The 25293-nt window shown below is 45.1% G+C and overlaps 4 protein-coding genes across 4 annotated transcripts; 3 read left to right on the plus strand and 1 right to left on the minus strand.

The window, feature by feature from the left end:
- Positions 1-403: 403 nt before the first annotated feature.
- LAJ45_05305 (uncharacterized protein) lies at positions 404-1949 on the minus strand (the record flags this gene model as incomplete). Its single annotated transcript, XM_046114876.1, has 4 exons — positions 404-558; positions 618-1390; positions 1461-1743; positions 1805-1949. The coding sequence occupies 4 exons, from the start codon at positions 1947-1949 to the stop codon at positions 404-406; spliced, it is 1356 nt and encodes a 451-aa protein (XP_045971913.1).
- A 10275-nt stretch (positions 1950-12224) lies between these two features.
- On the plus strand, positions 12225-13297 carry LAJ45_05306 (uncharacterized protein; the record flags this gene model as incomplete). The annotated part of the gene is made up of 2 exons (XM_046114877.1): positions 12225-12634; positions 12691-13297. 2 exons carry the CDS (start codon positions 12225-12227, stop codon positions 13295-13297), a joined length of 1017 nt encoding a protein of 338 aa, XP_045971914.1.
- Positions 13298-14757: 1460 nt separating this feature from the next.
- LAJ45_05307 (uncharacterized protein) lies at positions 14758-15486 on the plus strand (the record flags this gene model as incomplete). Its single annotated transcript, XM_046114878.1, has 1 exon — positions 14758-15486. One exon carries the CDS (start codon positions 14758-14760, stop codon positions 15484-15486), a length of 729 nt encoding a protein of 242 aa, XP_045971915.1.
- Positions 15487-22120: 6634 nt separating this feature from the next.
- Positions 22121-24035, plus strand: LAJ45_05308 (uncharacterized protein; the record flags this gene model as incomplete). Its single annotated transcript, XM_046114879.1, has 7 exons — positions 22121-22355; positions 22424-22452; positions 22516-22725; positions 22813-23430; positions 23483-23754; positions 23810-23884; positions 23948-24035. The coding sequence occupies 7 exons, from the start codon at positions 22121-22123 to the stop codon at positions 24033-24035; spliced, it is 1527 nt and encodes a 508-aa protein (XP_045971916.1).
- Positions 24036-25293: the final 1258 nt, after the last annotated feature.

A 25293-nucleotide genomic window follows, 5' to 3' on the forward strand; every position in this document is an offset into this window, starting at 1 on the left:
GATCGCTATCCATCTATCCTATTCATCAAGTATCACTCGTGGACCGAGGAATCGAGGTTGAAATCTTGAAAAATAAAGGTCACACCTACTATTTTATTTTTCACGTGTTCCTATGAGAAATCTTTATTGGTAATGGAAAGACCGGCATAGAACATCTCAATTACGAACGGCTAACTGGGCCCCCATCAAGGCGACTCCAATACATGACGAAAAGAGACTAGAGAGTAGCTCCATTTTCTTCCATCAGCACAAAGAAACATTTTTTTCCCTCCTTAAAACACACCCACCACACTGCCACAGCACCGCAAAAACATGAACAACAACCAATTCTATATATACATCTAATGTCACACCAGAAAACCGGGCATCAAAAGGAGCCCCGGGACTGTTATGGGCTGGTCGTTTAGAAAGCAGGGTTGGCGTTGGTCAAGAGCTGCTCGAAGTAGGCCTGGAACCAGGTACCGGCCTCAGGAGCGGGCTTAAGAGCATCAGCGAGACCGCAATGAGCGTCGTAGCGGACAGCGCTGGTGTCGGAGGTTCCGTCAGACTCACCGCCGGCTATATTAAGTAAATGTTAGCAAATATCATTTATATCCCATAGAGTGAGGAGTCCTTACGCTTAACCCAGACGAAGGCATCAAGAAGGGCATCAGTAACAGCAGTATCAGGGCGGATACCGAAACCGGTTCCGATCTGGTTACACCAATCACCCTGGGCAATCTGACCAGTGGGCTGCATTCCAGAACGGCCTTGGTCGACGATGAAGTGTGCGTTGGCCCATCCGTTTGAGGCGAGAGCGGGTCCCATGGCGTTAATGTATTTCTTCTCGTCGCAGTTAACGTTGGGGGAGGTGTATGACGGGCATGTTGCAAGGGACCATCCATTGTAGTTGGCAACGTTAGTTGCAAGACCACGAAGCTGGCTTGGGGAACCGGCGTCTTTGTAGATCTGGGCGTACATAACAGCAGCAGGGGCAAGGTTAGCGGGCCATCCGAGCCATCCTCCGTGTCCTCCATCAAGGTACATAGTAACGTTGGGGAGAGCGAGTTGCTTGACGGCATAGACGGTCAACTCCTTGTATGTTGATGCGGCGTTGGCACACTTTGAAACACTCATGTTGGTAATCAAGTTGGCAAGTGAATCGGGCTCAATGATCAATGCGAGCGGGATATCTGGGAAATCGAGGATAATGGCACGGATGGCATCAATGTAGGCCTTGTAGTTGGCAGCACCTCCGTCGGCGATGGAGTACTCTCCGTTTGAAGCCAGAGCAGCACAATCACGGTCAGGCAAATCGTAGACAACGAAGGGGACGATGTAGTTGCCAACACCGGCAGCCTTGATGGAAGTAAGGTAAGTCCTCATGCTAGGGACCTTGGCTGCGGTATCACTTTTGGTACAGATAAGATTAGAGTTTGTTATTACTAGGGCCTAAACAGTATATTGTTGGAGGTACTCACAACCAAGTGAAGGAAGGCACCTTGGCGACAGATGCGGCCTTAGTGGCCAGGGCAGTCTTTCCAGCAGCAACCAACGAGGGAATAGCGATGCTTGATACCTCAGAGGCGTAGTAGGGGTTGGCCCACTGGGTCTTGCCAGCGAAGGGGTTTCCACTGGCAGTAACAACGGCAGTGGCACTAGTGACAACTGCGGTACCAGTCGCGGTACCAGTCGCAGTAGCAGTGGCAACGGTGCTACCGGCGGCGGTGCTAGAGGCAGTACCAGGAAGACATTGGTAGTAGTCTAAGACGCTGTGTGTAAATACTCAAGCTCATAAGGGAAATATATCGGCGTAAAAACTTACAATCATTGATCTTGCTGCAGTAGGATCCAGAAACACAAGTAGTGGAACCAGTGTAGGTAACACCACCACACTGTGCGTAGAGAGCCTGCTGAGCAGCGACGAAAGGAGCTGCCAATAGGGCTCCGGCGATAATTGATCCCTTCATTGTGAAAGGTTTTGAGGGAATGAAAATGTAAAGTGCCTAAGGAATGTCTAGTACAGTCTGATTGAACTGTTATTGGAGATGCTGCCGGTAGTGGTGAAGAAAGGGTTTTATTTGGGGATGGGACCAAGGTCTTATATACTTTCCCCTTGCTCTGAATAAGTCTCTTCTGACGAGAGCTTGTGCAATCCATGTCAGTCCATCCTCCAATATTGAACATTAAAGAGCAAAGACAAAAGCTTAGATTGCCGTGCATCGGCTTTGCAGGCCGGAGAAGCGTAGCATTCTTCCCTCACTAGTTGGATAACTCTCGTATGACTTGGTGGAAGGCACATCGTGATAGCAAGGGAGACGGGGTGATTATCCGAAATCCGCATCCCATATGGCCATAGGCGAGGTTTGTTACAATGCAGTACTAGTACATGTGTACTTTGTTAGCAGGGTTCTGGGTAATACTAAAGTATTGAAGAAAACCCAAATTGATATTAAGATTCAAGGAACCGGGAGATGACGAAGATCTCCGTATGCATACACATATTCAGTGCAACGCTTCTCTGCTGATATTAATTTTTCTCCTGAGGTGCCGGAAGAATAACCCAATGAACGTTTAAGTTGATTATCCGGGGGCTACTGGCTAGCCGCAGGTACCAGATATGATTCCCTGGAATTGTATGTAACTGCGACCACCCACCCTCTTTGCATGGCGGAGATTGTGGAGAGATGCCTCCGAGTATAAATGAACGATATTTCTCCTTTGGGCCCAGACTGCGGGGTCAGGGACTCAGGTAACTATGGAGAATGGTAGGCAACACCCAATCAGGCCGATCTTGGATGCTTGACATCTGCACGGCCCGTGGATCCGTCGCATCTGTCGCCCGTCACTTCCCCGCAAACTCCTTCCGTGCCCTTTCTTGCATCATCCCCTGAGCATATGTATATACTCCATTCCACTATAGATTGCTTCTTCTCCAAAAAAAATCCGCGCGGCGCAAAGGATCAATAGCGCCATTGAAGAAGCAATCGTGGGAGGGAAATTCGGAGCCCAGCTCCAGCTACTCCTCGACAAGAATATTACCCGTTGAGCACATAACCAGAGCACACGAGTTGGATGCGAATATAGGAGACATTAGCTTCTAGGTAGCGATGTAAGCTATGTACGCTCCATCATATGAGCTATACAGCACGTACCGTCAAAGCCCCACTGGAAATTCAATGGAGGCGCGTCTGATGTTAATGAAGCGGATATTAATCCTGTATAACGGGGCAACGAAAACCTTTCAATTGATGCTTAATCCTTGTAATTTAAGGGACCGTATGCGTGGGTTGCGGAGTCCAAAGCAAAGCAAATGAAGAAGTGTGCTGGGGTTTCGGAAGTGGTTGTTGTTGCTCCGATAGGATCCTTGCAACAGCTGTCAACTTAGTCAGAGATCTTATCTCGTTGATCAGATGCAGGCACGTTATAAACCACATCACGCTACTCTATCGCTAGCTTTAAGTCTATAACCAAATCTCTCAACTACAAGTATGTATACTTTTATCCCAGTACGTAACTACATACTCATAATTCCAAACATTTAGATATTCTAGAGTCCCGCACTGCCAACGTCTTTAGAGTGCCTTAAATACATATGTATTCAAAGTCATATGGTATATCATGATCATTGGGCAAACTACGAGAAGGCAAGCTGCTTACTCCAGGTACTTCTTAACACATAACGAGCTACATTCACATCCGATTTCTACATTTTCTTAATGCCTTACTGCTCTACGCTGCATACGCACTACAGATCGACAGCGCGTACTCAGACCATTAGATTCGCCACTGAGCGTTAGAAAACACAATTGAAAGGCTTTACCGGACCGAACCGTTGCCCGGAAGATAAACACGGGAATTTATTACCAAATATAGTGGTGCCAATATCCCGGTCCCTCTCTCACCAAGCATTCATGCATGCATCCATGGAGAACCGGGCCCAAGAGGAAGATTATGCTTCATTTTCTGGCAACCCTTGTCCAAGGAACGAGATTAAGTTTTTCCGTTGATGTAGAGTCTCTGCTATAGCAGCGTTAATTATTTACCGGATGCCAAAGGGGAAGATCCGTCATATTGCCCTATGGCCGAATCTTATCACCAGCTTAGCTTATCATCATACGAGAAGTTAGTGAGTGAGAGGAATGTATTTGTAGATTCTAGCCTGAGCAGAAAGATGAATGAGCATGTATGAGCAGATATTTGTGGTTTGATACCACCGACTGTTAGATAATTAGTTTAATGGCAGGTGATCGAGTGAATCACCAGATATCACTCGGGATTACTACTTTTCGGTAAAGAAGGAACAGCAGCCGGAGCACATAATACAAGGCTGAAATCTATATCTTCGTTTCTTTCTCGTACCAAAGACCTGTATTAATGACTTTACATTAGTAACGAGTCATGTAAACGCCGTTACTTTTTTACCTCAGAAAACATGATTTAACATGTGCGCTAAACTTTATTTCATGATCGATCAGGATTGAGCGATTGCAAGTAAGTATATGTACGTATGTACATGCAGTTATTGTTCTATTGGTTTTACGAGTGTGTTACTCCGCTTCGCTCTTTCCCAACCGACCAAGGCTACAATCGGTGGTCATGAGTTCGCAATTGTAAGCCGAGGAATACGAATGCTCAAGTGACGGTGATAATAACCCCCAATCCTAGCCCCGATCAGACTCCATGAAACAGTCCTAGAAAAAAGTCATCCCCTAATCCTAGTCTCGGGTCAGAGTTTATGATAGGTGCTTTAGCTCACAGATGGGATGGAAAGTGGAGGTTACTTAGTCATGAACGACCCCCCAGACCCATATAGTACGATATTGTATGATAGAACAAAGGTGTTGTTCGGGCCTAGGGGCCAGTGTCAGTGGAAGCGGAATTCCCAATAATACTTTGGCCCGAATCCCGAGAGTGAACCCCGCCTACACGACTCCTGTTTTACATTAATTAGCTGCCTAGTGTCTACGTAGGCCTTACCGAGCTCCCCACCCCCGCACATGCCAATGGATGCCGAGAAATACGAGTTTCAGCCACAGCGAGTTTCGGTTAATTATCGCCAGTCACACTAAAGAATGCTAGCCGAAAGTCTGGGGAGGTTGTGTCCGGGTGTAACGAACGAGCACGGGCCGAACTCTGCTGCAGGGATTACGGATGGCAGCAGTCCGGCTCGGCACTGGGTTCTAGTGGAAGGCTAAGACATCTTAAAACGTGGCATACATGGGTTGTAATACTGACTGACATACAAGTACCTACGGTATGGTTTCTCCTGATTTCTGATCTAGAACCGTCCTATCCTAATGGAATACCCACATGTAGCTGCTGTTCGTGCTCATAATTCCTGTCTTACACTCTATATATGTGTAAGTAGGTGCGTGTAGTACTTATACATGTTACGTGAATGGGAGCATATCAAAATGCAGGTATTGCAAGAACAAAGAAAGCTAACATTATTTACATGGTAAAATACATGTTCACAAACCCTGAAATTATCTTACTAGACCTCATCAATGGCGCTCATGATATGAGCCTACATAATATTAATATTCCATCAAGCTATTTTTTGGGATATAGTCTGATGGCTCATGTGGGCTGCCGTCTATCCAAACCCCTAAATCAAAGTAACTAGTCAATATATCTCCCATGGGAAAGTGCAGTTAGTAACATATGGGCAGATTCCCTTACATGGTGACCCATCCGGCTGCGGGACGACATTATAGATTTGCCCCGCCCGCAACAACAATTCGTTATTCTGGGGGATCCCACATAGTCTGATATCACGATACAGCGTTTCGGTCCGTTGTTATAATTATGGTGGAGGTTGGGGTCTTATTACCATTGATGTTATTGAGGAGAGTATGACACAGGAGCTTGTGTATATATTGGTGTATTCTGCATTAAGTGATTATTATGAGGATTATCGGAAAATACTGATAATGGTCTAGCTCTTTGGAGTGGGGCATGTCCTTGGGGCTGTTATTTCTAGGTGTCCAAGCCCGTTCTAGGTGCAGCCCATGACTATAATTGGGGTAGTTGGTTTCCGTATTCCATCCTTGGCCAATATGTGAGTCGTTGCTAATAGTTGGGCTACTGTCTTGAAGAATTGGGGAATTTTCGACAAAGTGGTCAACGTCTGGCATAACGAAATCCCCTGGCACACCTGAATGTTGCCAATTATGATCTGACCTCTCGGCATGTGGTTGATATCCTGGCAGATAGTAACGAGGTGGGGATTTCCCCGAGTGTGGTATATAATACAAACATACTACTACGATTATTTAATGTCTGCATTTGTGGGTTAACTTGGAGTTCCGTTACTTTTAGCTCTGGACTTGGAGGTGTTAGCCCCACCGACAAAGAGGAAGTTCTTTCTTTTAAAATGTCAGGTGGTTCGGATTTTGAAGGAGGAGCCTTTGTTCGATATACGAATGAATATTAATACTAGGCCTGTGAGTTGTATAGTAGTTCTCTGGCGGCATATAAGGCGGGAGAGTCTCGTATTCACTTGCCAACCCTAAAGCGCTCAAAAAAAATTGCATACCCTTTACGAAGCTATTGAAGTCTAACTTAAAACGTTAAATAATTTTCATCGGCAATTCCGGCCAAATCAGTTAGGACCATACCAGAGTCTGAAGCAAATTTCAATTTTAAAAGCCATAAATGTTAATAAGGGAAGATAATCCAACGCTGTAGAACTCTCGAGGATAAATCCAGCGCCATAATATTTTAAATTTTTCATTCCCCTAAGAAGAAGCTCATGCAGCTCCATAAAGTTTCATAATTAAAATTCCTAAGTACTGATCTTGAGCTCAAGGCATCCTTTGAGGACACTGTGCGATTTCAAGTCAAAATTTCAACACAAACTAGACAGGAGGCAGAGATAAAAAAAAACTCACAGTATATATTATAGTAGATATCTTGTCTCATACTTCTGAATGTGGGTCTTAACGGTGCTTTTGGATTTCCGCTTTTCCTAACAAGCCAGCAATTACGGAAATTTTGACTAGGATGAAAATCATGTCGGTTCAAAGACCCTTGGTCTTGACTTCTTATTGAAACTTTGTCGAATATAGCGTTTTTGACCCTCCTTAGATGCTGTCAGTCTCAGTTCAAGTCACCCTTAGGAATATCTTGCATTACATCAGAAATTGTGGGTTTTCTTTTGTTTGAGTAGCTAGCTTTGGAAGAGCAAATTCAGTTGCAGACCGACCTGTCATAGTAGAAAATGGTTCATATTTCCCCCAAATTCCACTCATATCTTTCTGTGACTCTGTGGCGAGTAAATAGGCAGTGTTCCTTGATAACCGGTACAAATTGAGCGCGAACCTGAACTCCAAGGGGGAAAAATAAAGTTCAGAGAGCAGTTGACTGGCCGTGGACTATCCATTGCTCGCCTTTTGCGAGGACAAACTTCGAAATATTAAAACTGAGTTCGTTAGGCTTGAATTCTTTTTTATCTGAGTATTGATTGAATTTTTTATGCATTTCTGTATTGTCCCCACCAACTAGAAGAAATAGTTGAAATTAGCAATTTAAACTAATAAACCATAAGAAATATCCTTACGTTCTCCGACACCCCAATTGCAATACACATGGTCAGGGTCTTTTGGGTGACTCAATTCCTTGAGTTCGATCTACAGAGGCGTTGAAATGATTAAGCTAGAAAGAAATGTGCATCCCCAGGATCATTATCTTCGATGGAGCTGTGTACGTTTAAACTTTCAAACATGGCTACCCGATACCATGAGGGGCTAGGGGACTCCGCGAAGTAATCCTCAACCCTGTCCTCATGAGAATTTTTTTCTTGGGGTCTTTCATCGGGTTTGAGAGCTCGATCCGCTCTTTCCCCGGTAGTTCACCTACGTGGACCTTTGCATCAATTTTACTTATTCTTCTCCCGCTGCGCTGAGTACTAGTAAAATCATGGTTTTTAGCCTAGTGAACGAGAAACCGAGAGACTCTACTCATAAAACCATGCGATGTGAAGCCGGTCATCATCGTCATAGTCATCGGATGTTTTCTTGCCCTCCTAGCAAGATCGAAAGGTATTGTTATTCCACTAAGAATATTCCTTGCGACATTTGTCCTAAGCATTGACGCGATAGTCTCAGTGAATTGGGGCCGTTCTATATAGCGGTTAGATAATGACACCGGTTCGTAATCGTTATAATATAGGATGAAAACGGGAGTATAGTACTTTCGATTCCCTTGGCTTTCAGGAAAAGATTCTTTTGGACTCCTCCCTTTGTTTGAGTTTGTAAAGCCACCAATATTCACCACGTAGAGGGGTGCTTATTTGATAGTGCGATTGGGAAAAGTCCTTGGACTGCCTTTGAAGATTTGTTAGTGAATACTCCTTTATAGCAGCAGACGTGATTCTTATCCTAGTGATGCATACAGGAATATTCCTTCAATTGTTTTGTATGACACCCTGAGGATTTGAGTTTCGAGCTCCCTTTGCACTCGCATTTGAAAAGATCTTCTCGTATTCTTCCTGGTGGGGCTTCTGAGAAATGAAAGCCCTTTAGTTGGGAATTTGGGCATATCAGATATCTCCCATCTTCTCTCTTTGGATATCTCAAGTTCACTGTATGTAACAAGTCATGGGTTAGAAAAGGCTAAATAAAATACGTAACTGTTCGGGGTTATTTAAGGATTTGACGATTTCGCGAATGGCCCTAAAATAATATGGTTTCCGGTAGCTAAAACATGGTATAGACAACCCTAAATAAAATGCGAAGTACAACCCAAAAAACCAACCCAGGCCTTACAAAGCCCATAAAGATTAAATGCTGAATTTTTTTTCTAATTTGCTAAGCGAAGTTGCCCATATTTTTGGTACCACGGAGAGTCTCTATAGTAAAACTTGTGTCTTTGGTTGGTGGCTGGTATTTTTTAGTAAACTGTATTTTTCTATGGTTTTTCCAGGTCATTCGCTGATGGACTGGGGACCATGGGCCATTCGCGGAGGGCCCGGGTCCACTCGCGAAATCGCCAAATCCTTGAATGGCCCCGAACAATCGGATCGGTCCATTATCGAATGAACTGGATAAATGGGAGTGAAATTAAGCCTTGAAATTAGCTCACGAATGATCCGGTTCTACTGGAGATCATAGGGTCCTATTGCTAAAAAGGGCTTGTAGAGGTCGCCGAAGCTCAGGATGCGGCAGATCAGGCGCCAACTATTGATGCCTCTTAACATCGCCAAAGTTCTTGAGGGTGCTGATTATTGTTGTAAATTCGGTCTTTAGGGTCGCTGGTGCCCCCTAGAGGTTGTTGAGGGTTGATACTGTATAAATCATTACTAGTTGTCAGCGATATCAGAGTCTTTTATCCACACTCACTCGAAGGTTGAAAGATGGGTATCGAGTCAAAATGACCAAGATCTTTGCATGAAAAGACCTAACCCTTGATTTTAGTGAATTGAGGAAATATGATCTGTCTAATTTCTCTGGATTACGCTGAGAGAAGAATGAGTCCCGTCAGTTTATTGGTTCTTCCAGATTAAACTACTGCATATTCTTTCCTCCATTTGGCTTGTGCATACAGCCCCCGGTCGTTTTGCCTCGATATCCATCTTTGAACCTTCGAGTGAGTGTGGATAAAAGACTCTATTGAACTATTTATCGTACTAAAACAACGATTTTCCTAGGCTGTTCGCGAATAGACTGGTCCAGCCACAGGCGTATAAGCCTAGAAGTCTATTCGCGAATTTGTCAGGTCCATTCACAAATCTGTCATATTCCGAAATGGCCCGTGAGACATGTCTACCTGGTTCATGGAATCAATAGATATTGGTAAACCAGTTTCCTTGCTAAGGAACTAGACCCGTTACGTAAATTGACAAGGATACATACCTGCGCACTCGAGTGACAACATGGCACGCATATGTACCTACATGTAGAGTAGTACTCTGGTACTCCAAGAGGCACATAGGCTTTATCAAAGTTGAATGATTCGTCGTCAGGTGTATTCTGTGGCAAGAAATTCTTCAAAGCCCAAAAGTTTTTGTGCCTGCATTAGTTTAAAGCTGCAAAGCCTCCAAAACTAGAGCACCTAGAGTACAACTTCAGCCGCTCGTACCGGATGTAGTAGCACATCCGGACGTACCTAGGCAGTGATCTTGTAGGAATAGGTGCTGAGCAACTTTCAGACGCGTATCGTCTTCGAGTATTGATGCTGCGAGGTATTATTCATAAGTATGAATGTTTAAGAAACAAATACCTAAAGTAGGTTTCTAGTTTAGTACATGTAGTTTTCAGGGGGTTTAGTGCAAGTAGAGCTTCTGTGAACCAATGAAATATTTTGTACTTTAAACCGAATTTTGAGCTGAAATACTAACTTAGCTGCGCCAAGGTAGGTCAAATAACCCCGGACAGATTTGAAACAAAACCGTTGTATCGCCTTGATTGCCTTAATCGATACTGGTAACCTAATTGGGTATTGGTCGGGCATCAACTAACTAGTGTAGTAATCAATTACAAAAAACAGTTGTTTATTTATTGTTGCCTGATCTGATTCTGTGGTTACGCAGACCTTTGTCCAAACACGGCCTGTTCCTGTTGTACCGTGGTAATGGACCGAGTGATCGTGGCCTTTTTTTTTTTTTTTTTTTGGTTTAACTCATTAATTGTCATGAAATGACTCCCTTCAATATGAGCGGGGACCTAGGCCCTCTTTATACTTATAGAGGCGACCGGATTATGTAGAGTGATTCTTTATTATCCGGATGATTGCGTAATGCGTTATGCTTAGTGGTCTTCTTTGATTTCTTTCCTCCCGATTCTCTTCCCCCGTTGCCTTATCTATCCCAGGGACCATATGAATCTGAAAAACGGTATAATTTGATTCCCTTTGTATACCCTCTTGCTGGTTGTCGTCCCGCGCGCTTTGGGAATGAAGAAGATGAGTAATCAAGAAGGCATATGTAGAAAAGCACATGTCATTTATAGGAGATGAACTGAAAGGCTCCATAGACTAATCGGTTCAACCATCGTTTGTTCATCAGAGAAAGGTCTACTTGCTCAATTAGTATATCGGAATAATGCATTCAGGAAAATTGAAGCAATGGTGCTATCACCTCCCGGCGAAAGTGACATACACGCATGTTTATATGATTCAACCAGTTTCAGTAGGACTGGCGGGGAAACAATCCCAGAACTGCCTCTTAGAATCAGCAAGGGATAGATGCAAACGGGGCGAGGCATTGTGACATAGACGGGGTAAGGAGGGAGAGGGGGAACTGAGGAATGACGGGCTGGGAAAGAATACGATAAAACGATGGAGGGTGTAATTGAAAGGAACCAGAAAGTAATAGAAATACATGTACTGTGTAAACATTGCTAGCTGTCAAATTCCATTGATGACATACCTAGCTTGGCATTTGAACTAAGATTAAGGTTGATTCCGGTACTCCCCTATCAGATCTAGCACTAGCGTCCGTGCACCAATTGCTGGCGTCAGGCGCTTATTTCAACTTCACAGCCCACAAGAAAAAAAAACCAGCCCCAGCCATCGGATACACCGAAGTACTGCAACAGATTCACTTCGATGCGGTCTAGCATCCTTGCCACCTCAGTATTTCAAATTCCCAGAAACACAGTTTCGATAAAGTGGACCTATATGCACCTGTCTTACGGATCACGAAAACCCTTATTCAGCAGCTTCCTGCCCCTCGAAGACCGTTTTCGTACACTGGTGGTAGAAAAAAAGAGTAGGAAAAAAAGCCATTTATCCCTTTCCAGGGTAAAGCATGACTCAATCCTTTGAGACCTTCCCCTATGGGGTCAATTACCGGGATTAATTGGGCCCGTAGTGGACGTCGCTTCGGATTTGACTCATAGAACCGCTGTTATTTGGATAAGGCTAGTTAGTGCTAGATACATGTAGGTACATGTATGTATCTGTATCTTGAACGTTTTTTATGCGGCGCGTGTTGTTGGGTTCCTGTGGAGAGACATAATCGCAGATTGAATTTTGCAAACGCACAGCATAGCCACCGAAGGAGCAGAATACTCTGGTGTGATCGTGGTTGTGCATTGCGCATATAAAGATGTCACATCCCTCCTTCGTTGTACTATATAATCATTGAATTTAATTGTAAACTCTAAACTTTATTTTTTAAAGTACAGAATTCGGAAAACTCAATTCCTACCACTTTACCTGAGCTGGGACATAAAACGTCACTCACCGTATTGCACTTGTACAGCCAGCTCGACGCCCTCTCTTAATTTACCCGCCTCGAGATGTTAAAACTCTCCCCCCACCACCACCTCCTTCCTTTCCTCCTTCTCCCCCTCCTCACATCCGCCGAATTCATCTTCCCAGCGGACAACACTATCCCACCAAATAGCACCTGCTCAACAACCTACACCCGCCCACTACAATGCAGCCCCGGCCTGCTATCCCTCATCGACAACACCACCGATGTCAGTATCCGCTTCGCACCCACGCTGCTGACGAGCACTTGCACATCCGAATGTTACAACGCCCTAACGCAGTGGACGGGTGACATCCTTCGAGAGTGTATAAACGCAACCTCCGCCTCCTCCTCCTACAGCTCACCCGGCAGCGGCACAAGCACCCTACAAAAGATCCTAAACCCGAAAACGCAATGGCTAGAAACCGCCTGGTTCGCCACGTGCCTAACAGACCTGTAATTCCCTCCCTCTATTCCCCCCTCTCTACTCCATCTCTAACAGACTCCCATAGGACACTCCCCACCCACCCTTTCTGCACAACCTACAACACCACAACTAAATCCCTCATGCGCCTCTACAACCCCGCCCTCATGAGCAGTCTCAACATCACCACAACCTTCTGTAACAGCTCCTGCGCCGTGCAGACAAGCATCTACCTGCACGAGACCAGCGCCCAGAAGCCTAACGTGTTAGACCCGCGCCAGGTGTGTCCCGGCCTGGACACCAGGCCGTTCTCGTTCCCGGAGGCGTGGAAAGTTAAGAGTAGCCCTGGATGGCAGTCAGGCGGCGAGGGCGGACGAGGGGTAGATGGGGAGGTAGGAGTGGGGAATAGCACTACTGGTGGCCAAAGCGGAAAGAATGAGACTTCTACCAATTCGACAGGCTCAGGCTGGCAGAGCGGTGGTGAAGGTGGGCGACCGTTCGTGAACGAAAGCACTGGGAATTCGACTGGCTGGTATCAAGGCGGGGAGGGCGGAAGGGGACTAAATACTAGCAGCGTTGTCAACGACACGCAACAAGGAGGCAGTTTACCCGCGGCCAATGGCGCAGGGGCAGGAGCAAGGGTATCCTTACTAGCTGTGGCGATCGTGATTGGAGCCATGATGGTAGGGTTGTAGTTAGGCTCGCACCCAATCCTCCTATAGGTGAGTAGCTCGCCGCGCATAGGGAATGGGTACGAGACTAGGCTGTAGATATATTAGAGTGATGATGATGATTGATGGACTTTTCTTTTTGCATGATGGGATAGGGCGTTGTTTTGCATTTTACATACGTACGGCATGATTGAATGTGGCATAGATGTACGATATTTAGTGGTAGTTTTTCTATCTAATCTCTATGAGACTCCCCAATTACGGTCGAAAAGTCCATTTTAGCTTTTTTTTTCCCCCTGTGGTAGATTCACCATTAGTGTAATCCTTCTAGCACGGTGATCATTAGTACTATCCACAACATAACGATTGTTGACCTCCCCCCAAACAAGGGCCAGGATAAATCCCTGTTGAAAATCATTATATGCACATCCTAGATAGGCCCATTATGATAAAATACAGCGAGATGTATGATTATTGTAGAAACAGGGGTCTAAAAACAGGGTTTCTATGGCTGGGCAAGCCAATAGGTCTCCTCCCATATTTCTGCAATAGCCTTACCGCAAGCTGTAGACTAAAAAAAGGTCATTAATATCCAACATAGTAAAATAAGTCCGTTGAGGCTATGACTGAGCTAGATTCACTTAATGAAATACATTACCTACATGTACTACATACCCCTTCACAACACCTGCGCACAGAAGGCATAACGGGTCTTTAGAGAGAAAGCGTCGCAAAGTGGAAAGAAAAACAATTGCCACGGCCCGCGCGCACTGTCGCAAGCACATAACGACCCCACCCCACCACGCATCTTGGCACCGCGCCGATCCGCGGGGTACCTGCATCCACAACATCCACATCCGCGTTCCTGCATCGGCATTTATTTATTTTGACGTGATTATGTTTCACGTCGCTCTTTTCCCCTTTGTGGAGGGGAGAAGGCGGTGAAGCATGGCGCATCACTCGTACTCGAGCCATCACTCGGAGGAAAGGCTCGGCACGGGATGGGTGGGAATAATGGACAAATTGTACGCGTGTGCACCAACGACCTGATGTAAAATAGTATGTTCAAGCGTGTACACGCGGCAGGCAGGTACATGTAGCCAGCCCGTGCAAGACGTAGATAAACACATGTAGCAGGGCAGAGTGCGTACGCAGCACATCAGTAAGCTAGGCAGTAGCTGCACAGGCATTACAGGCCGTCCCCTCTCCCACCAGCACAGTGCGCATAAACTCGCTAGTCACGCTCTACGACATCCAAAGCCCAACCAAGCACACACACCCACTTCCCTCACCCATCCCCTGCATCACCACTAAATCCCACGCTTGTTCTCCTGCACCACTCATCACCATCCATTCATCACACATCCGTCACTCATCTATCATCATCACGCTTATCTCTTTCCGTTCATCTTCATCAACTAGCGCACTCCTCATCCCGCTGCCAAAAGCTTATTTCTCTCCCGATTCCGTCATCAAAGAAAACCATGCCTACCTTCAATGCTACTTCTGCTGCGGATGCCTTCCCGCTAAGCCTCGACGCCGGCCCCGAGTACGGCTCTGCTGCTGCCCCCCAAGAGCCCACCCTACGCCGCAGTGCTAGAAACATGCCCAAATGCGAGTTCTCTGACTCTATGGATATTGATCCCCCCAATTCTTCTCCAGCTCAAAACAAGCGCAACAGTTCGCTAGCCGATTTGTTTACCGCCGCCGTCACTCCCCCACCCAAAAGAGTGCTCACCGAAGCCGAGGCCTACGCGCAGCACCTGCTCACCCCTCTTCCAGTGGTGTTGATACCTGCCATCACTAACCCGGATTACGAATCGCACAATGCAACCCTCGCCAGTAATATCAATTTTCAGGCCCGTGTGCGCCGTTCGGGAGGAATCAGAGCCCTTTATCCGGATACTGCGGTTGACGAAGTGATGCGTCTTTACTACCCCGACTACCAGAGCTGGGACAGAATCCTCAATGAGGGTATTATCAACAGAATGGGAGTTCCTAGCGTCGATGACATTGTCGGTATCACCTTGATTGTCAAGAGAAGAGGCTGGGAAGAAGAGGATAATCAGGGCGAAAAGTTGGAAATTAGGCCAGAGAACGCTGACTGGGACAACATGCTGGCTCGTTTGAGGGAGAGGGGCGTTGGTGCCAATGTTGGCTCGGGCCTCCGTGGTGCCCACACCGTCAAGTTGTTAATCAAGTTGGCCAACTAACGTGTATATGTTCTTGAAAGAGGGATTTTTCTCTTTTTTTTTCTTTTTCTTCCTTTTTTTTGGCGGTGGATACGATTAACCTCGGCCTGTACCCAACTTTCCTCATGACGACTAACACCATTTTCATTCTCTTACCCTTTCTGATACCCACTCACCTTTCTTTTCTTTCTTGATCATGATACCCTTCAGTATACTATACCCTTTTCATCTTATCTCTGCACACATTATCAACTTATTCTACATATTTCTTTTGTCCTCACCCCGTTTACTATATGCATAACCTTTAAGGGATGCAGTATAGTTACCGAAAATCAATAAGAGGATAGACACTCTTGATATTAGCATGTGGTAGATCTTTGTACAGAGAATATAAATTGATGAATAGTCTTCATATTAAAATCTTTGTCTTCTTTGAGCCATTATGCGTATGTGTCGATCTTTATGAATTTTGCGAGAGTGATCGAATGTCGATAGTTCCAGAGTACCCGAGAGTGCAAGTCTGAGAAATGCTGACTGGACCTCTACTAGCAGAGATATAAAGTCTCCGAGTCACGTGTAAGCCGTTTTCTAGCATCATGGGGGAGGACTAAAGTTAGGGGTCACGGGGAGCGGAGACTTTGCGTCCTTCCTAGTAATATGTTACTGTGCTGGTATTAGTTGCTGTGATGTACTAAGTTTGAGATGAATTAATTAAGGTCTCTTACGCCAATCCCTACTAAACTGTAAAGTAGGGTAAGAGCCAAGAACCAGTACCGGCTCCACTGCAAACAATAAATCAATTACTAATCAATCAATCAATCCATTAGTACCTGTTCGAGTGACATAGCCTCCGGGCTGCATACACGAATAAATTATCAACCAATCATATTAGTACTTGTTCTAGAATCGCACGAGTGATATCCCATGATCCCGAACTGATTATAACCCCTACCACGAGTAGGTAAATTTTTTTTTTTAAATCATTTTCATTGATTCTAGGAACAACGTTCGCATGCAGTCATAGACTATGCCGTGAAAACCTCTCCCCTTCCCACCCAGAATCCCAGTTATAGTGACTATGGTCCGACACCAACCACACATCCCCTTGCAGAGCAGATGACAGAGATCCTCCCCCAATTTTAACGAAAAATAGAACAAAAAAAAAAAAAGAGAAAAAGAAATCACACTAGTGGCCATTGGCCGTGTGCCCATATAGGGACTTTCGGAGAGTATAGGACAGGCCCCCTCGATAGGGGGTTGTGAGAGAGAAGGAGAAGAGGGGCCCTGTATGAAAGGACCTCAAGAGGTAGTGAGCCTGATCAGTGAAGAGGAGAGCCCATGAGTGAGGTTGATGATGGCTAGCTGGGCGCATCATGCGAAATGTCTCTTATTTTTATATGACCCGAGTCATGGAAGAAGAATAGGATCGAAGCGACGATTCTTGGCAAAAAGAAGCCAAAGAAAAGTCTTTACTAAAGAGGATCCCGCACTTCGTCAAGTCTTGCCGGCATTGAGAAGGGGTTGTCGGTTGCTTGAGAGGATGACCGCGAGTAGGTAAAGAGTGTCCTCATTATATATTACGAATGTGAGACTCTTATAAGGGGTTCATTGGCCGTAAGGTCTAGCTTATGAACCGCATGCACTGCGCCCACTCATTAGTGGCTAGAAAATCCTCTGCCGCTTGATGGGCCGGGGTCTACTAAAACCAACTTAGAGATGAAATTGTGCCCTGGTTCACCAGCGGTGAGACCCTCCATTATTCCATAAATGGGTGTATACATGTATGTTGCGCTTTTGGTTTTCTTGAGAGTATAAAAATTGCGGGTGAGATGTTTCTCTTTTAAACCTGTGTACCCGGCCAGGTTGAGATGGGATAAATTAAATATGGGTGATACTTGCAATTGAACTCCGAGCTGAATATCTTCCGACTGTGTTATCAACTGAACCCCGAGCTGAATATCTAGGTTACCAATGGAGAAAATGTACCAAACTCTAGAATCAAGACAACATATGTACTAACCAAAAGCCTGATCGATACTTATTTCCCCGGGCTCGGATCCCGCCGACAGAAACGCGCGATAGGTATCGAATCTACCGATATATCTGCTTTAGAAGGATAAATGTCCTCGTCCCGATGGAACACGACGTACCTCTTGTGTTGGTCAAATGCAGCTAAAGATCTTCAAGGTACAGAATCGCATGTATAGTTCTCGTTCAAAAATCATGGGACAACGCAACCGCGAGTTGCTACGGGGGCTTGTCCCAGGATTTTTGACATGGAGTTAAACTTACTGTTCTGAGCGAATTTGATTGCTCTGGATGCAGTTACACCCATGGTCAAAAAAGGAAATGTTATCAAATCAACTAGGTTACAAACGGCCACGAGTGTGGATAACTCCAATTTGAACTAGCAGCCTGGCGGGCAGCAACTTTTAGTAGACTTATCATATGCCGTCAGATTATCTTTGTATAAGGCAAACGTCAACATTGTACACACTAATATATGAGTAAGGATATTCTCACTTATCTTAAGCTAAAGAAACAGTCTTCTCTCTCTAGGTATAGAAATGAGGGCCCAATTCTGATACGAGTCCAAGTCGTATTACGGAGAGGTTCTTGTGGATACAGAGCAGCGGTACGGTTCTCCTAAACACAAATTCAGAACATTTTGAGCTGATAAGGGGGAACATCAGGTAAAAGAGGGTATACAAGAGAAATTTTTAAGAAGACGATCCGAGAGGTTCGCAATGCTAGGTGACATTAATGATCCTTGAACAGACAGGTAAGACGCAATTGCCAGGTCGCAGGATGTATAGAATCCGTGGCACCTAAAAACTCTACGAACTCCACCGTGGCATTTCAAATAGAGTTATGCCACTAGGGTGTGGGGGATTCCTCTCCATCCTGCTTTCTGTATGATATTCCGGGGTTAAAACTATAAAAAAAGAAAAAAGAAAAAAGGCTCCGTAGTACCGTTTCCAAGTTTTGGAGAGGTTCTTTTGTGCCTGAAAGTATATTTAAACTTCTCGGATATACTCAGTAATTCCGAGCTCTCCTCCTACAAGCTGAGCTTCGTATACAAACCCACTTCGAGCCAAAGCCCCAATAAGTTTCAGAACTTCAAAAGAAGGTTTAGTCTTCTACAAAGACCTTCATCTAGCAGAAGATGAGAGGTGAGCCTCTCCTGTCGTGGGTCGGAACCGCTTGAATTGAAGTCTGCTGGTGTTTCTACGCCCGCCCAGGGCGGTCTGGACGCCTTTCTCTAGGATAATTAATACCTTCGAGGCACTAATTAAGAATACATGGTACTAAAGTGTAAGAGGATGGTACACAATTAAGAGTGAATTAACAGTACATGTAGCTTGTGTCTTGAACAAAAATCCAAGTGACCATACCCATCCACTATAGATTGGGTCGATGTAACAGTGTGTAATCAGAATTTGAGAAGCCGGAACCGTCATCTCGAGAAAATAGCAAAGCCGAAATATTTGAGCGTGAATTTGAAAGCGGGTGGTGGGTATTCGATAGTCAGACCCACTATCGAGAAATGAGCGATAGTTAACAGAGAAAATCGGGAATAGATAATAAAGCTACACATAGAAACTACAGAAATACATATATCACTACTGATCGATACCATACGGAGGAAGGGAGTTAGATATAACTATAAAAAATCTATTACAAAGGAGGAATAGAGGTAAATGGTAGATTTGCAGAGAGAATGACTGGGAACTACATGTAATCAATTGATAGTCAGTGTTAAACATAATAATTACTGATCGTGTCGAATGGTGCATGCATGTAGTTACTTATGGAAGGAGTACGTAGTGGTATCACTGGTATGGAGAGACATGTCCGAGCAGCTGCAGCTAGCTAGAGACAAAGCAAATGTATCTTGGCAAAAAATGAGATAAACCCTAAACCCCCGGCCAACACCGAGGTATTTTTAACTCGTCCTGGAAGTGTACATACAGCTAGCCGGTGAACGACGTACGTTTCGTCGCGTCACTACCTCCATTCGCCCTCAACCACATAACACCTCCCGAATGCAAGTCTTCCAAGGTTTCCCCGATATCCGGTTAATCGAGAGCTGAGACCTACAGATCCACGTGGTCCCTAACATCCCCACACAGCCAGAAGATGAACTGAACACTCTCTGTTTCGATACGCGCAGCGGAGACTATCCGGGCCTAAACCAGATCAAAGGCATCATTACCTGGTAAAATCATGATCAGCAGATATTTAAGAGATAATACTACATCTTCAAGGATGAGTCCGAAATTTCTAATCATACACCCCCGTGCAGAGACGAACCAAAACTGACACATTTGAAAGAGCACAATAGGTAGGTATTCAAAGTCTTATTAAATTATAGATCACCTCGATTATTGGTCTATAAAACACCACATGCCAGCCTGATATCAGCTCAGCTGGCCAAATTGATTAATATACCGAACTAAAATCATGATGGTTCTGGTCCTGTATGGGGAGATTTTGAGAACTTGGCGGGGTATTATCAGTCATAAGCCCACGCTACGATACGACATGATCATTACCCCACGCTACGATACGATATGATCATTACCCCCGTGATCACACTCCCAACCTTGAGAGACAGTTTTCTGCTGATATCCCTTCGTGCGTTTTCAGGACCGGGCGCTATTTGGAGAGACTAAACCGGTCAAGTAAAATCTCTTGTAAATCTTCTATTAATAAACCTAACCCTCACTCCGTGAACCTCTTTAGTGTGAATGTAACGCACGTCACCCTTCCTTCACCAGATCGTTTCTTTTTTTGAACGAGTTTATTCTCTTTTTGGCAGCGTTACAATCCAATCACAGCTAGTATACTGAATATCACCACGCCGTTTCTTCGGCAAAAAGTTGTAAATTGCGGGAACAAACGAAGGGATATTCTCCTTCCCAGCTAGTGAAGAAGAGCTGGCCTCGAGAACATCAGAATAAGGTTTCTCGCCTCCACCCTGACGAGGACACAACCAGAAAAAGCAGGAAATTATCAAGGCATATATCCTTGCACATATCCTTGCACATATAACATTATTACGAGTCTCATCTCGCCAATGCGGTACCAATTAGCCCGCGCTGTATCTTCACAATATTAGTAGGACCCATGGGGGCGGTAATACTCGTGTTTCACCGCTGATCCATGATGATTACAATACGGCAGGCGGAAGGCGCTTAACTACAGAGTTTAAAAATCCGGATATATGTGTATGTACCTTGCTCTGAATAAAGTATAGCTTGGATAACGGATCTGCGATATCCAGCCGATCTGAAAGATCGGAATATCTAATGCCGATAAAGTCTACCTACATTGTACTCTACTGATCTAAGAGGGGAAGCTAGGCATGCGAATGAGGTTTGATTATCCATGCTTGAGACCTCACTTTTAATCTATTTAGTATTCTACGTAATCCGCACGCGTACTTTGTCGGCCGGTATGCATCGTACCAAGATATATTACAGTCCTACCGGCCGGTATCTGCTGCAATTAAGTACACATACATACACATACCTTACGGCCGATAAGAATTGTCAAGTGTTATGTTGAGAGCTAGTCCTCGGGATACCTACCGGCCGAATTACTAGAAGTTCACAACTCTCAGTGAACCATTCAAAGCCTTTACTAATCGGCAATACTAGTACGCACCATCGAGATATCGCGGAACTCGGGAATAGATGCAAGGCATCCACTCGAACCTTTTCACTACCAGCTGCAGATTATCAGTGAACACCATCGCACTTTTCCGCCGCGACCTGCTGCCACTATACCCTTCCAGGACACGGTTCTAGGATGTCAGCCGAGCATTGACCAATCGCTTGCGGGCACCGACTAGGTTCGAAATACGCAGGCAGCAAGCTGGGGTGGAAAGTGGTACACAAATTGTAGCAATGCCAGGGATTCAACTTGACATCCCCACACCCGCAATACAACCCCACGAGTATTCCGTAGCCATGCCTTTTGACAAGTCTGGAAAGTGGATAGAGGCTACTCTGAATAAAAACATAAAAGTTATTGAAGCCCAAGCTAGGGAAGAGTAGAAAAGGCTGGATTGGGGGAAATGTATATAAAATCATTGACAGCATGCCAAAGAGAATTTCAGCAGTAGTAAAGGACTAGGGAGATCATAAAAAGTGGTGAGTATAATTCAGAGGCCATAGTATCTATTCTGTATTTTATGGTTTAGTTATATTACTTCTTTTCATTTTTATTTTCAATTTTGCGTTGGGGTTCGGACTGGTTGCACCTGCTGTTTCCTCACTTTTTTCCTGCGGGTGTACATAGTTGCCTCAATAGTAATCAGTTAAGCGCGAGTTTTACTTTGATGGGCCGGGCCAGACCCTTTTCCATGATTCTGCCATAGCCACCACCCTACCTGCCTGCCTGCCTTTTCATCAATTAATGTGTCCTGCCTATCAAGTGTAATATGGGATATGGGTGTACGGATATGATGTGGCCAAATCGTGCACTTATATAGGAGCCGATCTTCTTAGTATACTTCCAAGGCCTTAAGCAGAAAACCAGGAAATATAAAAAGCCAGCGTGGACCCTCTCTACCCAGATTAGATTTAACGGCAACTATCTCAAACATCAACTACCTTCCAAATCTCATAAAGAAAAAAGAAAAAAGAACATGGAGCCTCAAGGCGGCCCCCGCTCTCTCATCATCACATATGGGGCTTACTTCATACCCCCAGCAGTTGTGCTTTATTACGTTGCGTTAGTGATATATCGAGTTTTCTTCCATCCACTGGCGAAATTTCCAGGTCCCAAGAAGGCAGCAGCGACAGGCTGGTACAGGTCCTATTATGATGTCTGGATGCAGGGCGAGATGCCCCGACAGATAGCGGTCTTGCATAAAAAATATGGTATGTAGTACGGTGTTGAGTTAGTAGAAATAAAAAATGACTGATATAAATATTATTTTGAAATTAAGGGCGGATTGTAAGATTTGGCCCAAATCATGTGAGTGTCCACGATACAGATTCCTCACGAGCACTCATTACTGATTCTCATTTTGATTTCTAGCTCCATTTCAGCGAGCCTTCTGCATATCACGAAATCTATGCCAATAATAGCAAACTTCTCAAAGACAGCTGGGTCTACAATTCCTTCAATGCTTCTCAGTCTGGGTTCGCTATGGTCGATCCATCAGCAGCCAAAGGGCGCCGCGATGTCCTTAGCTCTCTTTTCTCCCACCGCGCAATAAGCTCAATGCAGGGCCTACTCGCGGAGAATGTGAGTTTCATTAAATGATTCGCGAGACAAATACTTGACTTGTCCCAATCATTGACCTACGAAGGGCTAATCTTAACTTATCGTCAGTTCGATCTCCTCTGTACTCGCCTCGCTGAGCACAACACCACCAGCAGCGCCCCAATCAACCTTTCTGGCGCAATCCGCTCCACAACTGTTGATATCATCACGACCTTTTGTTTCGCACAGTCCATGCACGCCCTCGATGTGCCAGGGTTCAAAGCTCCCATCCTCCTCGGAATGCGCACATCCCTGCGTATGATCCAGGTGTTCAAACACTTTCCATTAATCCAGCGGATTGTTCTCAACTTCCCTCGGCCACTACTTATGTTCGGTGAGGTGGCAGGCTTCATCGACCTCTCCCGTAGACTCGAAAGTCAGGTTGCCAATTTTCTCAAGAACCCTGCAGATCTAGATAAGACGCCCCATCCGATTATCTACAACCGACTGTTGGACCCGGATGCGAAGGGATCGAGGGCGGCGCCTATCACGCAGACTGCCTTGGAGCATGAGGCGCATACAATGCTGTTTGCTGGAGCAGATACGGTTGCACTGACCATGACTGTGGGCTTATATCAGCTACTGAAGAGTGGGAGGCAGGGAGAGCTGGTAGAAGAGTTGATAAAAGCGTGGCCGGAATTAGATAGGGCGCCAAAATTGGAAGAATTGGAAAAGTTACCATTTCTGGTACGTGAATAGAGGTGGTCAAGGGTGTGATGATGTGCTGATGGTTGTGTAGAGCGCGGTCATTAAAGAGAGCTTGCGGATGGGTAGCGGCGTAGTATCTCTGCTAGACCGGAAGGTACCAAAGTCGGGCGCCGTGATTGATGGAGAGCAGATTCCAGGAGGGGCCGTGGTAGCGATGGGAACTACGATAGTACATACCAATGAGGATATTTTTCCTAATAGTGGTAGTTTCATCCCGGAGCGATGGACGGGACCGAACGGGAAGGAGCTCGAGCGCTATTTAGTCCCATTTTCCAAGGGTGCAAGACAGTGCTTGGGGATCAAGTGAGATAATACTGGCTCTTTGGACTTTATGGTATACTAATTACTTGGTGTGCAGTTTGGGATACGCAGAGTTATATATTGGCTTTGCCAGATTATTTAGAAGGTTTGAGATTACGCTGGATGGAACGACGTAGGTTTACCTTCTGTTAGGTTACGATGTGGTAGTAAACTAACCGGTGTTTCGATAATATAGGGAGGAAGATATGAGATGGAAAGACTACTTTGTGCCACTCTTTGAAGAGGGTCATATGAAGGGATTTGTGAAGCCGAGGGAGGCTTAAGGAAAATCCAGTTATATACTGCTTTATGATGATGTACGTAACTACATGTATATATCCGTTTTATTGAAGAATTGTCTTATGAGTGACGAAATTCCATGGACCCAACCCATCTGGTATTGTTGGCGAAATGGCCGTGAACGAGAACTTGAGTGAATGCCTGCTCATTGGGGTTTTCAGTCGCTTTATATCCATGTTGTGGCCACCTACGTATCTCTCCATTCGTTGTGCCGTTTCGTGATACGCTGTTATGTTGTGCCATGCATGATATGTCCATACATTTAGATAGACCACAAGGGATGTGATAAATCGAGCGAGAATTAGTACAAATGCAATACGATTTGGATTTCCTACCTTCATTGTCATCTAAGCGAACCACGTCGGCCTCTCTATCTATAAACGAAAAAAATCAGGCGCACTTTAGGAAGGAAGGTCGATTTGGAGGTCCAAAGGGGTTAGAATATATAGTCCACCTCCCAGAGGGTGAAAGTAGTTTTAGGTTAAGAGCTACAGTTATTACATAATAGCGCAGGTAGCATTTATACAAATCTCGGCGTGGACGGAATATCAAAGGAGAAGTTGAAGGTGTACATGTGTTACATAGAATGCGTTTGGCTATTGTTATCGAGGATACTGTCTGGTTTTTCTTTAGGGCCCGCCATGAAGGGATAGAGGACGTTGCAATGCGGATCAGTGTAACTTTGCAGCGTCATAGTTCATCAATCGCGCCAAGAAACCACTAAGAAACTGCACTAAGAAACCACACACACGTTTTGTTGATTCGAATATTGTCAGATATAACAACCTTCCCGAATTCTGCCGGCGAGGTATCGGTCACTACTATACCTAGATAGGTCAATTCACACTTTTTAGGTGAACAAAAAACTTCGAGCACCTTTGGTAGAAGTCGCGTACAAGCGCCGTCGCAGTGTACCCGCCTCCGAAGGCAACGGGCCATCTATGCTTACGGAGCCACTCCCTTATGCTCGCTAAACTATCTCTCCTTGTAAATACCAAACAGATGCATCATGATCACAAGAAAATTACTAAAGAATGTGTTAATTATGCGTCCTTAGCTGAACGAGTCGATTAATCAACCAAGTCTCAAGTGCGGGCGTGACCGAGTGAGAAATGATGCCGGAATGTACCAATTGTGGCAGTCATGCAACACGTCCGTCTTCAAACTCACCCTCGTGCTACGCAGATAACTCCAACGCAAGATCGCGCAACCTGAATGCAAATAGAGCGTATCGCCCGGCCA

The sequence above is a fragment of the Morchella importuna genome, assembly GCF_003444635.1.
Source record: "Morchella importuna strain M04M26 chromosome Unknown Morimp01GS014, whole genome shotgun sequence".
In the NCBI taxonomy this organism is placed as follows: domain Eukaryota; kingdom Fungi; phylum Ascomycota; class Pezizomycetes; order Pezizales; family Morchellaceae; genus Morchella; species Morchella importuna.